Source organism: Triticum aestivum, chromosome 4D (genome assembly GCF_018294505.1).
Source record: "Triticum aestivum cultivar Chinese Spring chromosome 4D, IWGSC CS RefSeq v2.1, whole genome shotgun sequence".
Classification (NCBI taxonomy): domain Eukaryota; kingdom Viridiplantae; phylum Streptophyta; class Magnoliopsida; order Poales; family Poaceae; genus Triticum; species Triticum aestivum.
The window spans coordinates 95,028,936-95,043,334 of NC_057805.1; the positions used below are offsets into that span (position 1 = coordinate 95,028,936).

The following is a 14,399-nucleotide window of genomic DNA, read 5'->3' on the forward strand; positions in this document are numbered from 1 at the left end:
TCAATTCATTTCCTGGTCCAATCTTAATCGTCAGAAATTGTGTACGTACCGGCCGAATAAGCTCGTCAATAGTCAAAGGATGGATGCTCTGCACAACGTGTCATCACGTGCGATGGATAATGCGTTCGCTCCTCCCCAATAGCAGTTCCAGTTCTCAACTTTCAAACAAGCAGTTCGATTTCCACGTCCACAACGCTACGGACGCGCTATAAAAGGCAACACGGCGAGGGCGCCATTCCTGCGAGCTCAGTCTTAACAAGCAGCAAGAGAGAGTGCAGTACCTGGTCTCTCTAACGACAAGCTTGTGCGCGCGGCAACGATGGCGGCTTGGGGAAGAGGCAATGCAGCTGGCAGTAAGGCGCTTGTCGCCGGCGCCGCGTTCCTGTGCATGGCCGCGGTGCTCCTGGCGGCCACCCCTGCCGCCGAGGCGGGGGCGACGACGTACCTTGTCGGCGACGCCGCCGGGTGGACGCGCAACGTCGACTACGGCGGGTGGCTGGCCGGCAAGATCTTCCGCGCCGGCGACGTGCTCGGTACGTACCTCTGTGCAATGCACGTGCGAGCGAGTAGCCTTGGACGACTTATCCCGATCTGACCATGCCGCGTGCGTATGTATGCATGCGCAGTGTTCAAGTACAACAGCACGTTCCACGACGTGGCGTGGGTGAGCAAGGGCGGGTACAAGAAGTGCGTCGTGTCGCCCAAGGGGTACGCCCCGGTGTACCGCAACGGCTACGACGCGGTCGCGCTGCCCAGGGGCACGCACTACTTCATCTGCGGCGTGCCGGGCCACTGCAGCGCCGGCATGAAGCTCGCCGTCACCGTCTACTGATGATTCGATCGTCGCCCACCTCCGGAGTGCATCGAGTGGCGTTGACTTGGTGGTCGCTTATTGTCCTGCGTCCGGCTGGCGTGTGTAATTTGTGTGTGCTTGCATTGCGATTTGTGAGTTCGGCGTATGCATCACATGGAATCAGTAAACCAGATGTTTTCTCTCGTAATACGCCGATGCTTAAACTTCTCTCGCGTGAGCTTGTCGTCTTTCAAATTTCTAAAGATACTAAGCTCACTTAAAAGGAAGCTCTTTGGTGCATCCATGATCATACCACGCCCTGTTTTCTCCTCCGGAACATGCGCGTGGTGATTAGTATTTTGGTCGCCATTTCTGCATACAAACTCCAACTTAGGCATTGTTTGTATGAAGAAATGACGACCAAAAGACTTGAATCTAAAGTTTCTATGTACCTTCTCCGATTTGGACCACAGTACAAGTTTTTATGTGCCTTCTCAAAATTAAATTTAGTATGAAAACAAATACTTGGATCCTCCTACTTAATTACATTCAATTTATTTTTGTTTTTTTGTTTTTGGTTCATTTTTTTGTTCCTCCTAAAAGATGAGTACTCGCATACTTATGCTAATAGGATAGCTAGAGAGGCTTCCACACATTTAGTGATTGACTATTTAGTGGTGGGAGAGCGGTCCTATAAAATATTATTTGGGGTTCCACCGAACAAGGAGTGAGGAGCTCTCAATATTTTTGGTGCTCGGCGCGTCCCTTTGAAATGTAATATTTTGACTAGTCTTTTCATTTTCTCCCACAATATTGAACAAGATTAGCTGCTTATGACATACTAGTCGTTTACTATCCCCTCTGTAAACTAATATCAAAGCGTTTAGATCACTAAAGTACTAGTCTAAACACTCTTATATTAGTTTACCGAGGGAGTACTATTTTACTTGTTACGATGAAAACAAAGCATGCTCAATGCTTATGGGAGAAAACAAAAATGGTCAAGTTGAATGCTAACTTTGGAACAAAGTATCATGTGACCCATGCTTTATGACTTGAGAGTTCCACCTATACTTTCTAATTTCTTAGCTAGAATATTTTTGGCTAATCTTTATACTCACTTTTTTAAAATCTAACCTAACCAAAAATAGTCTAGCATGTACGATTGAATACCTACACTTCACAATCAACACTAGTGGTGTGGACGACCCTATAATGATCTAAAGTAACAAGTATAGTAGAACTAACCCTAACTCTGTTGGGGAACGTAGCATGCAATTTCAAAAATTTCCTACGATCACGCAAGATCTATCTAGGAGATGCATAGCAACGAGAGGGGGAGAGTGTATCCACGTACCCTCGTAAACTGAAAGCGGAAGCGTTAGGTTAACGCGGTTGATGTAGTCGAACGTCTTCGCGATCCAACCTATCAAGTACCGAACGTACAGTACCTCCAAGTTCAGCACACGTTCAGCTCGATGACGTCCCTCGAACTCTTGATCCAGCAAAGTGTCGAGGGAGAGTTTCGTCAGCACGACGGCGTGGTGACGGTCATGGTGATGATCCGCGCAGGGCTTCGCCTAAGCACTACGATGATATGACCGGAGGAGTAAACTGTGGAGGGGGGAACCGCACACGGCTAAGAACAATTGATGTGCTTTGGGGTGCCCCCCTACCCCCGTATATAAAGGAGGAGGGGAGGAGGCCGCCGGCCCTAGGGGCGCACCATGGGGGGAAACCGAATAGGACTCCAAGTCCTATTCGAACCCCCTTTCTTTCTTACGGAGGGGGAAAGGGGAAGGGAGAGGGAGGAGGAGAAGGAAAGGGGGCGCTGCCCCCTCCCGTTGTCCAATTCGGACTCCCATGGGGGGGGGGGCAGCCACCCGTTGTGGGCTGCCTCCTCTCTCCCCTATGGCCCATGTAGGCCCAATACTTCCCAAGGGGGTTCCGGTAACCCCTCGGTACTCCAAAAAATACTCGAACCGCTCCGAAACCATTCCGGTGTCCGAATACCATCGTCCAATATATCAATCTTTACCTCTCGACCATTTCGAGACTCCTCGTCATGTCCCTGATCTCATCCGGGACTCCGAACAATCTTCTGTCACCAAAACACATAACTCATAATACAAATCGTCATCGAACGTTAAGAGTGCAGACCCTACAGGTTCGAGAACTATGTAGACATGACCGACACAAATCTCCGATCAATAACCAACAGCGGAACCTGGATGCTCATATTGGTTCCTACATATTCTACGAAGATCTTTATCGGTCAAACTGCAATGACAACATACGTCATTCCCTTTGTCATCGGTATGTTACATGCCCGAGATTCGATCGTCGGTATCCTCATACCTAGTTCAATCTCGTTACCGGCAAGTCTCTTTACTCGTTCCATAATGCATCATCCCGTAACTAACTCATTACTCACATTGCTTGCAAGGCTTATCGTGATGTGCATTACCGAGAGGGCCCAGAGATACATCTCCGATACTCGGAGTGACAAATCCTAATCTCGATCTATGCCAACCCAACAAACACCTTCGGAGACACCTATAGAGCATCTTTATAATCACCCAGTTACGTTGTGACGTTTGATAGCACACAAGGTGTTCCTCCGGTATTCGGGAGTTGCATAATCTCATAGTCAAAGGAATATGTATAAGTCATGAAGAAAGCAATAGCAATAAAACTTAACGATCATTATGCTAAGCTAAAGGATGAGTCGTGTCCATCACATCATTCTCCTAATGATGTGATCCCGTTCATCAAATGACAACACATGTCTATGGTCGGGAAACTTAACCATCTTTGATTAACGAGCTAGTCAAGTAGAGGCATACTAGGGACACTTTGTTTTGTCTATGTATTCACACATGTATCAAGTTTTCGGTTAATACAATTATAGCATGAATAATAAACATTTATCATGATATAAGGAAATATAAATAACAACTTTATTATTGCCTCTAGGGCATATTTCCTTCAGTCTCCCACTTGCACTAGAGTCAGTAATCTAGATTACATTGTAATCATTCTAACACGCATGGAGTCTTGGTGCTGATCATGTTTTGCTCGTGCAAGAGGCTTAGTCAACGGGTCTGCAACACTCAGATCCGTATGTATTTTGCAAATCTCTTGATGTGTTTGGTAATCTTGTGAAATCTGGATTCCTTCGCTAAGGAAATTGCTCCAGTATTGTCACAAAAGATTTTCGTTGGACCCGATGCACTAGGTATTACACCTAGATCGGATATGAACTCCTTCATCCAGACTCCTTCATTTGCTGCTTTTGAAGCAGCTATGTACTACGCTTCACACGTAGATCCCGCCACGATGCTCTGCTTGGAACTGCATCAACTGACAGCTCCACCATTCAATATAAATACATATCCGGTTTGCAGCTGAAAGGATCGATATAGTTGACTAGAGGGGGGGGGGGTGAATAGGCAACTAACAATTTTTCTTTCTTTACCAATTTAAACTTTGCATCAAAGTAGGTTGTCTAGATATGCAACTAGGTGAGCAACCTATATGATGCAACAACAATAAGCACACAAGCAAGCAAGAGAAATAGCACAAATAAGCTTGCACAAGTAAAGGCACGAGATAACCAAGAGTGGAGCCGGTGAAGACGAGGATGTGTTACCGAAGTTCCTTCCCTTTGAGAGGAAGTACGTCTCCGTTGGAGCGGTGTGGAGGCACAATGCTCCCCAAGAAGCCACTAGGGCCACCGTATTCTCCTCACGACCTCACACAATGCGAGATGTTGTGATTCCACTATTGGTGCCCTTGGAGGCGGCGACCGAACCTTTACAAACAAGGTTGGGGCAATCTCCACAACTTAATTGGAGGCTCCCAACGACACCACGAAGCTTCACCACAATGGACTATGGCTTCGCGGTGACATCAACCGTCTAGGGTGCTCAAACACCCAAGAGTAACAGGATCCGCAAGGGATTAGTGGGGGGGATCAAATTTCTCTTGGTGGAAGTGTAGATCGGGGCCTTCTCAACCACTCCCGAGCAAATCAACAAGTTTGATTGGCTAGGGAGTGAGATCAGGCGAAAATGGAGCTTGGCGCAACAATGGAGCTTAGAGTTGGAAGAGGTGGTCTACTAGAGGAAGAAGACACCCCTTTTATAGTTGAGAACAAAATCCAACTGTTATCCACCTAACCAGACCGGGACTTGCGGTACTACCGCCCCTGACAAGCGGTACTACCGCACGGCCAAACGGTACTACCGCGAGAGACCGCGGGACTACCGCTGCAATGGCAGGAGCTAGAACAAGCCTGAAGCACAGAGGCTGAGAACAGTACTTCCGCAGGCGCGGTACTACCGCTCCCCCTTGCGGTACTACCGCAAGGCAGGAATGGCCTAGCCTGGGAAGGGCGCGGATGAATAAAAATACATCCGTGCCTACTTCCGCTGAAAATCGGACGATGCAAAAATCCGACACGGTACTACAGCTGGAGGAGCGATACTACCGCGTGGCAGCTGAGCCAGGCCGCGCGCGGTACTACCGCGCACAAGGTGCGGTACTACCGTGGAGGCGCGGATGTAAAAAATTACATCCGCCCCTACTACCGCAATGCAGCGGCACTTGGCCTGGGGGCCACGGTACTACGGCTCCAGAGGAGCGGTACTACCGTGGGCTCCTATGGTACTACCGCGCCGAGGTACGGTACTACCGGAGGTGCCTGCGGTACTACCGCTCCAGGGAGCAATACTACCGCAAGCCCAATATCAGCAACCAAGACATAATGCATAGAGGATAAACAAAGGATGCTCCAAAGCGCAGGGGAAAGGTGGAGACAAGGAAGAAAATGTGTACGTGATGATTCCACCCGAACCTTTCCGACGCGGACCCCCTCTTAATAGTACGGCTTTCCTACGACTCAAATCCACCAAAAAGAAACGTAGAAAAACGCCGTCTTCAATAGTCTTCGAGGGGCACCAAACCGTCTTGTGCCTAGCGATGAAACGTCTGTGAAACTCAAGGCACACGATTAGTCCGCAAAAGCATTGTCATCAATCACCAAAACACCTTAGGGATAAATATGCCCTTACAATCTCCCCCTTTTTGGTGGATTGATGACAATACGGGATTTGCATAGTGGGAAATAAAATTGAGCAAACGCAAACCCCTCCTCTCTAAGATATAGACGGGCTCCCCCTAGATGTGTGCAATCTATTTGGGTGCTTTGGACTGCACAGCACACATAGTAGGATCAACACTCCCCCTATATTTTAGAGACAAGGCATATCTTGCAATAGAAAGACTAATAGTAGACAAGATAGCAAATAGGAGCATAACATAAGTAGCACAAACTAACACTAGACAAGATAGCAAATAGGGGCATAACATAAGTAGCACAATATATCATAAGCTTGCTAAGATAGGATAGAGTGCATATGTCTTACACCATATGAAGGATAAGTCTCAAAGGCGCAACCAAACCAAAGCAAACGAGGTTCAAACGATAAAGCAAACACACCAAACACGACACGCGACTCGCAAGCACGCAAATCCCTACACTCTCTCCCCCTTTGGCATCGAGACGCCAAAAAGGCAGAGAGGACACCTACACACAAGGGGTGGCTCAGGCAGAGAAATCGCTCCAACGCTCCCCGTCAGACTCGGTGGTGGGGACGGACTCCTCGATGTCCTCCTCAGAATCAGTCCACTTGTAGCCTTGCTTCGCCATCCATTCTGCCTCCGGGGTGATGTGCTTCTCTGACCCGCTGGATTCTGCCTCACCAAAAACCTTCATGATCCTCTTGTCGCGGCTATGAGCCTCCTTGGAGGCAACGTGAGTCCTGTACTGCCCCTTTGCCTGCATGCAGAACAGAGTCTTCATCTTGTCCTTCAGCTTCTTGGCCCATGAGGGCTCAGAGGAACGATGGGTATACCCAGCAGCACGGTCCTCAGCAACATCCTTTGCCTCAGCCTCCTCCTCATCAACAACCCTCCTAGCAGCAGACGCCTCAGCACGAGTAGTAGTGTTGGCCCACTTGGGCTTGACACGGAGAATGATGGACTCATGCCGAATCCAGTCTGGAGCAAGGAACTCATCATCAGGGAACAGCTTCTCCCAAGTCTTGGAGATCAACAGAAACAGGTACGGTCCATAGATAGGCACCTTGCGGTTGAACACCGCGAACCGAAGCTCACACCACATGATGTGTGAGACATCAAGTGGTTGAGTCCGAGACACACGTGCCTCCTCTCACAGGAGCATCATATCCACCAGATAGGCATGTACCTTGTCCTTGTCGCCAATGCGAGGAAACAGAGAGTTGCGGAAGATGCGATACATGATGTCCAAAAATGGGTTCAGCACCCACGTCGACTTGCCACTGGGAAGCACCTTCTCAACATAGTACTGCTGGAGCCTGTTCTTGCTTGCGGACTCAGGGTTGGCATGAGGGCGAACACCTAAGGGAGTGGTGAGCCCGTCATCCGGAACCTGTAGCAGATCCATGAAATCCTTCCAGGTAGCAGTCAACTGACGGCCATTGGTCATCCAAGTCATCCTCCGCTCCTCCCCAGGGTGAAAGTGAACTGAGGCAAAGAACTGACAGATAAGCTCAGGGTCATAGTCCAGATGGAAGGAGATCACATGTTCAATACCAAACTGCTCCACCAAATCCAGAGCCTCCCCAAAGTACTCACGATACTTGTCCTTCCTCATGTGATTCATGTCAATCCACTTGACATCCACGTAGGTGTTTTGCTTGGCCTTGATCACATCCAGATAAATGAGAGTCTGCTGCTTGGTCCAAAACAAGTCATTGCCTCTGAAGATAGCACGGGCATTCACATATGGGTTGATCTGCCTGCGAGGGATAAACTCAGAAAGTGGAATCTCGTCCATGCCCTTAGCAGGTTCCTTGTACTTTCTAGCTGAGGTCTTGACAGTGTGCTTGGGGCACTGGAGCCCTCTGGTGCTTCATCTTGATTACGCAGTCACTTGGAGCCTGTGTCACGACTGGGATTGGAACGGCGAGCAGGGGCACCGGAGCCACCACCTAAGACACAAAGCAAAAGCACACACAAAGAGCGAAAAGAATCAATGCAAAGACCTTAGCAAAACAAGGGAAACAAGTAGAAAGCATACGTGGTAATTGCCACAAAGAAGATTGGACAACAACGGTAGTACTGCCAGGTCGCGCGGTACTAAAATTTTAGTACCGCTCCTAGTCGCGGTAGTACCGTGTGAAGACACGGTAGTACCGGGGCTTGGAGCGGTAGTAGGATCTTAGTACCACACCACGTGCGGTAGTACCGCACCTGACGGGCGGTAGTACCGGACCCGCGGTAGTACCGCACGGCGGCAGATCCAAACCATTTTGAATCTGAGAAAGACCGCGAAAACGCGGCGGTACTACGATTGATCAAATCTACCACGGGACAACATATCAAGTATAATTTCTATGCAACACTACTCTCCTACATCCTACTCTTGCATAGATTTGGCCTAAAATCTCAAGAACACATGCATCTCCCCAAAAACCTAGAGGCAAAAGAACAAGCAAAAGAGAGAGGGAGTTGGGCAGAAACCTTGGTCCATGGCAAGAGGAAGTGGTGGGGAACGATCCCACCAGTCGGAATCCGAGGAGAGTGGCCGGAGACGGAGATCCGGCGAGGGTCTCCGGCGCCGTTCTTCAGCGAGAGAGAGAGGCGGCGGGGACGAGAGACAAATGAATGGGTATGGGCAGTTAGAACTCCCCTGCCCGAGTCATAACCCCCCACGCGCTCTCGTCAGCGCGGTAGTACCACGTTTCATCGCGGTACTACCGCTCGGGCGGAAGAGCCACACCAAAGCGGTAGTGCCGATCTCCCAGGCGGCAGTAAAAAAATTACTGCCGCGCTGGGTGCGGTAGTACCGTGCTCGCTACACGCGGTAGTACCATGGCAGGCCGCGGTAGTACCGTGATCTCAAGAAAAAGCACGTTTCAAACACAAAGAAAGAGAGGTCTTTGCATGGAAACTTCAAACAAACGAGACACCACAAGAACACGCTCAACACGAAGAGAGAGGGGCAAAAGACAACAAGACTCAACCTAGAGACACCATCTCTCTAAAGAGAGGGCGGTAGCCGAAGCCACCTATGTTTGAGTCACTTGGTATGGCACCGCGAAGAATTATCCTTGGGCCCATGACCAAAACTCGTCTTTGAAGCACAAGTACCATAAAACATGGCTAATGTGAAAGAGTTGATCAATTTATGCATAATGGGGGGAGGGAGAGTTCATTGAGAGAACAACACTCCCCCTATGTCCATGCCTACATCTAAACAAGACAACAAGTTGAGTATGGTGGGGTGTGCAAGGGTTCAAGCAACATTGCTCGAATCAATGATATTTAGCTCATGCCTTAACTCGCGAAATCTTGCTTCATCCAACGGCTTCGTGAAAATATCTGCAAGGTTATCATGAGTGTTGACGTAGTTGAGCTCGATCTCCCCTCGCCTAATGTGATCCCGGATGAAGTGATACCGAATCTCAATATGCTTCGTCTTGAAGTGTTGCACCGGGTTGAGAGAAATCTTGATGGCACTTTCATTGTCACACCAAAGAGGCACTTTGTCACAAATGACACCGTAATCCTTTAAAGTTTGCCTCATCCATAAGAGTTGTGCACAACAACTACCGGCCGCCACATACTCCGCTTCGGTGGACGAGAGAGACACACAACTTTGCTTTTTGGAAGACCAACTTACCAAAGAGCAACCAAGGAATTGGCACCCTCCGGAAGTGGACTTCCTATCCACTTTGTCTCCCGCCCAATCGGAGTCCGAATACCCTACAAGCTTGAAGTTTGCTCCTCTTGGGTACCATAAGCCAAAGTTTGGGGTATGAGCCAAATATCGAAAGATTCGCTTGACCGCCACAAAGTGGCTTTCCTTAGGTGCGGCTTGAAACCGTGCACAAATTCCCACACTCAACATGATATCCGGTCTAGATGCACAAAGGTAAAGCAAGGATCCAATCATGGAGCGATATACCTTTTGATCCACCGCTTTACCATTGGGATCGATGTCAAGTTGGCACTTGGTGGGCATTGGAGTGGAAGCCGGCTTGACATCACTTAGCTTGAATCTCTTGAGCATGTCTTGAGTGTATTTGGCTTGGTTGATGAAGGTTCCTTCTCTTCTTTGCTTCACTTCGAACCCTAGAAAGAACTTCAACTCTCCCATGGAAGACATCTTGAACTTTGAGGTCATGAGAGCGGCGAAATTCCTCATTGAAAGCTTTGTTAGGGGAACCAAAGATAATGTCATCAACATATAGTTGGCATACAAACAACTCCCCTTTGACCTTCTTAGTAAAAAGAGTGGGGTCGATTAGCCCAACTTCAAACCCACGATCTTGTAGCAACTCGGTAAGGTGGTCATACCACGCACGTGGGGCTTGTTTAAGGCCCATAGAGTGCCTTATCGAGTTGATACACATGATCGGGAAAGTAGGGATCCTCGAACCCGGGGGGTTGCTTGACATAGACCAACTCATTAATAGGACCATTAAGAAAAGCACTCTTCACATCCATTTGTTGCAACTTAAAGCTGTGATGAGAAGCATAAGCAATCAACAAACGAATGGATTCAAGGCGAGCAACGGGAGCAAAGGTTTCACCGTAGTCGATACCCTCGACTTGGGAGTAGCCTTGTGCCACCAATCTTGCCTTGTTGCGAATGATGGTCCCATGAGCATCTTGCTTGTTCTTGAATATCCACTTGGTTCCAATGACATTGTGGTTCCCCGTTGGCCTTGGCACCAATCTCCACACCTTGTTGTACTCGAAGTTGTTGAGTTCTTCATGCATGGCATTAAGCCAATCCGGATCTTCGAGTGCTTCATATACCTTTTGGGGTTCAACACAAGAGACAAACGCGTGATGTTCACAATAGTTTGCCAATTGTCTACGAGTGCTTACCCCCTTTTGAATGCTTCCAAGTACATTCTTCATGAGATGACCCTTGGTGGAGAGCTTGGAAGCAATCTTGGCGGCACGACGCTCCAATTCCTCCTCGGTGGTGAGTTGAGGAGCGGTCACTTGATCATCTTGAGCGCCGTCTTGAGCTTGTTCTTGATCTTGAACTTGCTCGGAGGAGAGAACTTGACCTTGGGCATCACTTGGTGTATCAACACCGTCTTGAGGATGATCTTGCCCTTGGTCTTGTTCATGAGGTTGAGGGCCTTCACTTTGTTCTTCGGAAGCGTGTGGGCCTTGGGTTGGTGATGGCTCCACTTGAGTGGAGCATTGTCCTTCTCCTTCGGCCACAAGGGGTTCCTCAATGGGTAGGATAAAACCAACACCCATTCTTCTTATGGCTTGGGGAGGAATTTCATCACCTACATCACAAGTGCCACTTTGCTCCACTTGGGAGCCGTTATTCTCATCAAACTCCACGTTACATGTCTCCTCAATAAGTCCCGTGGATTTATTGAGGACACGGTAAGCATGAGAGTTTGTAGCATAACCAACAAATATGCCCTCATAAGCTCTAGCCTCAAATTTAGACAACCGAACACCTTTCTTGAGAATGAAACACTTACACCCGAACACCCGAAAGTACTTGAGGTTGGGCTTGTTACCGGTGAGTATTTCATATGGAGTCTTGTTCAAGCCCTTGCGGAGGTAGAGCCGATTGGATGCATGACACGCGGTGTTGATGGCTTCGGCCCAAAAGTTGTATGGAGACTTGAACTCCGCCATCATGGTCCTTGCCGCATCCATCAACGTCCGGTTCTTCCTCTCCGCAACACCGTTTTGTTGAGGGGTGTAAGGTGCGGAATATTGATGCTTGATCCCCTCATCACTAAGAAACTCATCCAAGGTGTAGTTCTTGAACTCGGTGCCGTTGTCACTTCTTATTGTCAAGATCTTTGCATTGTGTTGACGTTGGGCTTCATTTGCAAAGTCAATGACGGTTTGTTGGGTCTCGCTCTTCCTCTTGAAGAAATACACCCAAGTGTATCTTGAATAGTCATCCACAATCACCAAGCAATACTTTCTACCCCCAAGACTATCAAAGGATGGAGGCCCAAAGAGATCCAAATGAAGGAGCTCCAAAGGCCTCTTCGAGTAAATGATAGTCGTGGGAGGGTGAGCCTTCTCATGTAGCTTTCCTTCGATACAAGCACTGCAAGCACGATCTTTAGCAAAACTAACATTCGTTAGTCCACGGACATGGTCCCCCTTGAGAAGACTTTGCAAAGATCTCATATTGACATGGGCTAAACGGCGATGCCAAAGCCATCCCACGTCAACTTTAGCCATTAGGCATGTCGCGGTCTTAGTGGGTCGCTCCGAAAAGTTAATCACATAGAGACCGTTCTCGACATGCCCAACAAAGGCTACTTTAAGAGTCTTGCTCCACAAGAGGGCCACGGTATCAATATCAAAGAAAGTGGCAAAGCCCATGATTGCAAGTTGACGAACGGAAAGTAAATTGTATGCAAGGGACTCAACAAGCATGACCTTCTCGATCGTGAGATCATGAGAAATGACAACCTTGCCGAGTCCCAATACCTTAGAAGACGAGGCATCACCCCACTCGACATTGGTGGGCATAGATGGAATCTTGTGCACGTCCACCACCAAGTCCTTGCTTCCGGTCATATGATTTGTAGCTCCACTATCGAGCAACCATGATCCCCCACCGGAAGCAAACACCTACAAGAGATCAATGCTTGGTTTTAGGTACCCATTTTGTAATGGGTCCTTTGATGTTAGTAACAAGGGTCTTAGGAACCCAAATAGACCATTCAATATACTCATGAGGAGAACCAACAAATTTGGCATAAACATGCCCATCACTAGCACGGCATAACACATAAGAAGGGTTAAAGTCGCCGGCTTTGTTGGGAGGGGTGGCATTGCCCTTCTTGACATCGCCACCCTTCGCATTGTTCTTCTTCTCCTTGGAAGCACCCTCTCCCTCCTTCACAAAAGTTTGCTTGAGAGGAGGAGGTCGTTTGGTCTTGTCATTCTTCTTCTTGTTCTTGGGCTTGGGTGCGAACCCAATCCCCTCCTTGGCCACAACTTCCTTTTGATTGCTCAAAAGGTCGTTGAGGTTCTTCTCACCTTGTATGCATGACACAAGGCCTTTCTCAAGTTGCTCCTTCAACTTAGCATTCTCCTCAACAAGATGCACATGCTCACAACAAGGGTTAGTAGCATTTGCATTATCAATTAACACCATATGAGGAAAGGTGGCTTTCTCCTTGGTTAGCTTCACTTGGAGTTGATCATGAGACTCCTTGAGGCTAGCATGAACACCCTTCAAGACTTTGTGAGCCTTGTCGAGAATGTCAAACTCCTCTTTGAGTCTAGCAAGATCAACCCCAAGCTTTGCCTTCTCGGAGTTTAGCACACGAGAAACAACAAGAGCATGATCAAGGTCTTTCTTTAACTTAGCATGATCATCGTTGTGTGACTCCTCAAGAGCCAAACGAAGACCACGCTCTTCCTCAAGAGCATTGGAAAGATCCGAAATCTCATCGGCATAGTCACGACTATGCCCCTCCATCTTAGAGATGGTATCTTCGTGAGCCTCGATCATGTCATTGGCTTCACCAAGTTGTTCCAAGAGAGCAACGAAGTGCTTCTTGGATTTACCCTTGAGTTTACCCATAAAGGTCTCAAACTCATTCTCCTCCACATTTGTTCCCTCATGTTCATCAATGCTATCCGAAGAAGGATGATTAATGATGGTAGTTTTGATGTTGGGGGTTACCTTGTTGGTGGCTTTAGCCATGAGGCACTTGGCGGTGATGTTCTCATTGGGTGAGTCGAAGAGAGACACCCGTGGAGTCGTCGCAATGGCAACGGAGGCCATGGCAACCGACTCACCATCTTCATCGTCATCATCCTCATTGTACTCTTCTTGTACCACCAATGCCTTGGGAGGAGTCTTCTTGGTGAAGTTGCTCTTGTTGGGGAACGACTTGGCCTTGTCCTTTCGGATGAGCTTGCCACCATTGTCTTCCCTCTTCTCATAAGGGCACTCCGCAACAAAGTGGCTCACATTGCCACAATTGAAGCAAGTCCTCACTCGTTGCTTGCCCTTTGCGCCACTTGAATTGTTCTTGTTGAAGTTGGGCCTTGAGTTCTTCTTGCTCCAAAATTGCCTTGAAGCAAGCGCCATGTGTTCATGATAGGCATACTTCGTATCTTCGAGGTTGCTCTCCTCTTCTTCCTCCTCATCCTCTTCCTCCATACTAACCTTGGCCTTTAGAGCAAGGTTGGGCTTCTTAACTCTTTGAGAGCGAAGTACCGCATTGTCGGCGGTCTTGTCCAAGATGCTCATAGCAACGAACTCATCCAACACTTCACTTGAGGACAAGGTGTGGAAGTCCGGCCTTTGACGAATGACGGAGGACATGGCTTTGTGGTAGGGCATCATTGCTTTGAGGAATTTGCGCTTGATCCAATTGTCATCCGTATCCTTACTTCCATGATCTCGGAGAGAGACCGCGAGTTTGGTTACCCTCCGATAAAGCTCACGAGGTTCTTCATCTTCTTTCATTGCAAACTCATCGGCTTCATCTTGCACCACTTCATAGTTGGAGCGTTGAATGCTTGCGCTTCC

The 14,399-nt window shown here is 48.3% G+C and overlaps 1 protein-coding gene across 1 annotated transcript; it reads left to right on the forward strand.

The window, feature by feature from the left end:
- The first annotated feature begins 255 nt into the window (after window positions 1-255).
- Window positions 256-1,080, forward strand: LOC123099714 (basic blue protein). The gene is made up of 2 exons (XM_044521820.1): window positions 256-533; window positions 627-1,080. Exons 1-2 carry the CDS (start codon window positions 320-322, stop codon window positions 830-832), a joined length of 420 nt encoding a protein of 139 aa, XP_044377755.1. The 5' UTR covers window positions 256-319; the 3' UTR covers window positions 833-1,080.
- Window positions 1,081-14,399: the final 13,319 nt, after the last annotated feature.

What these genes read in the sequence shown, in the direction of transcription:
- LOC123099714 (XM_044521820.1), top strand. Translation starts at nt 320, where the DNA reads ATGGCGGCTTGGGGAAGAGGCAATGCAGCTGGCAGTAAGGCGCTTGTC. An exon ending in CCGCGCCGGCGACGTGCTCG is followed by an intron (nt 534 to 626) that starts GTACGTACCTCT and finishes ATGCATGCGCAG; the next exon opens with TGTTCAAGTACAACAGCACG.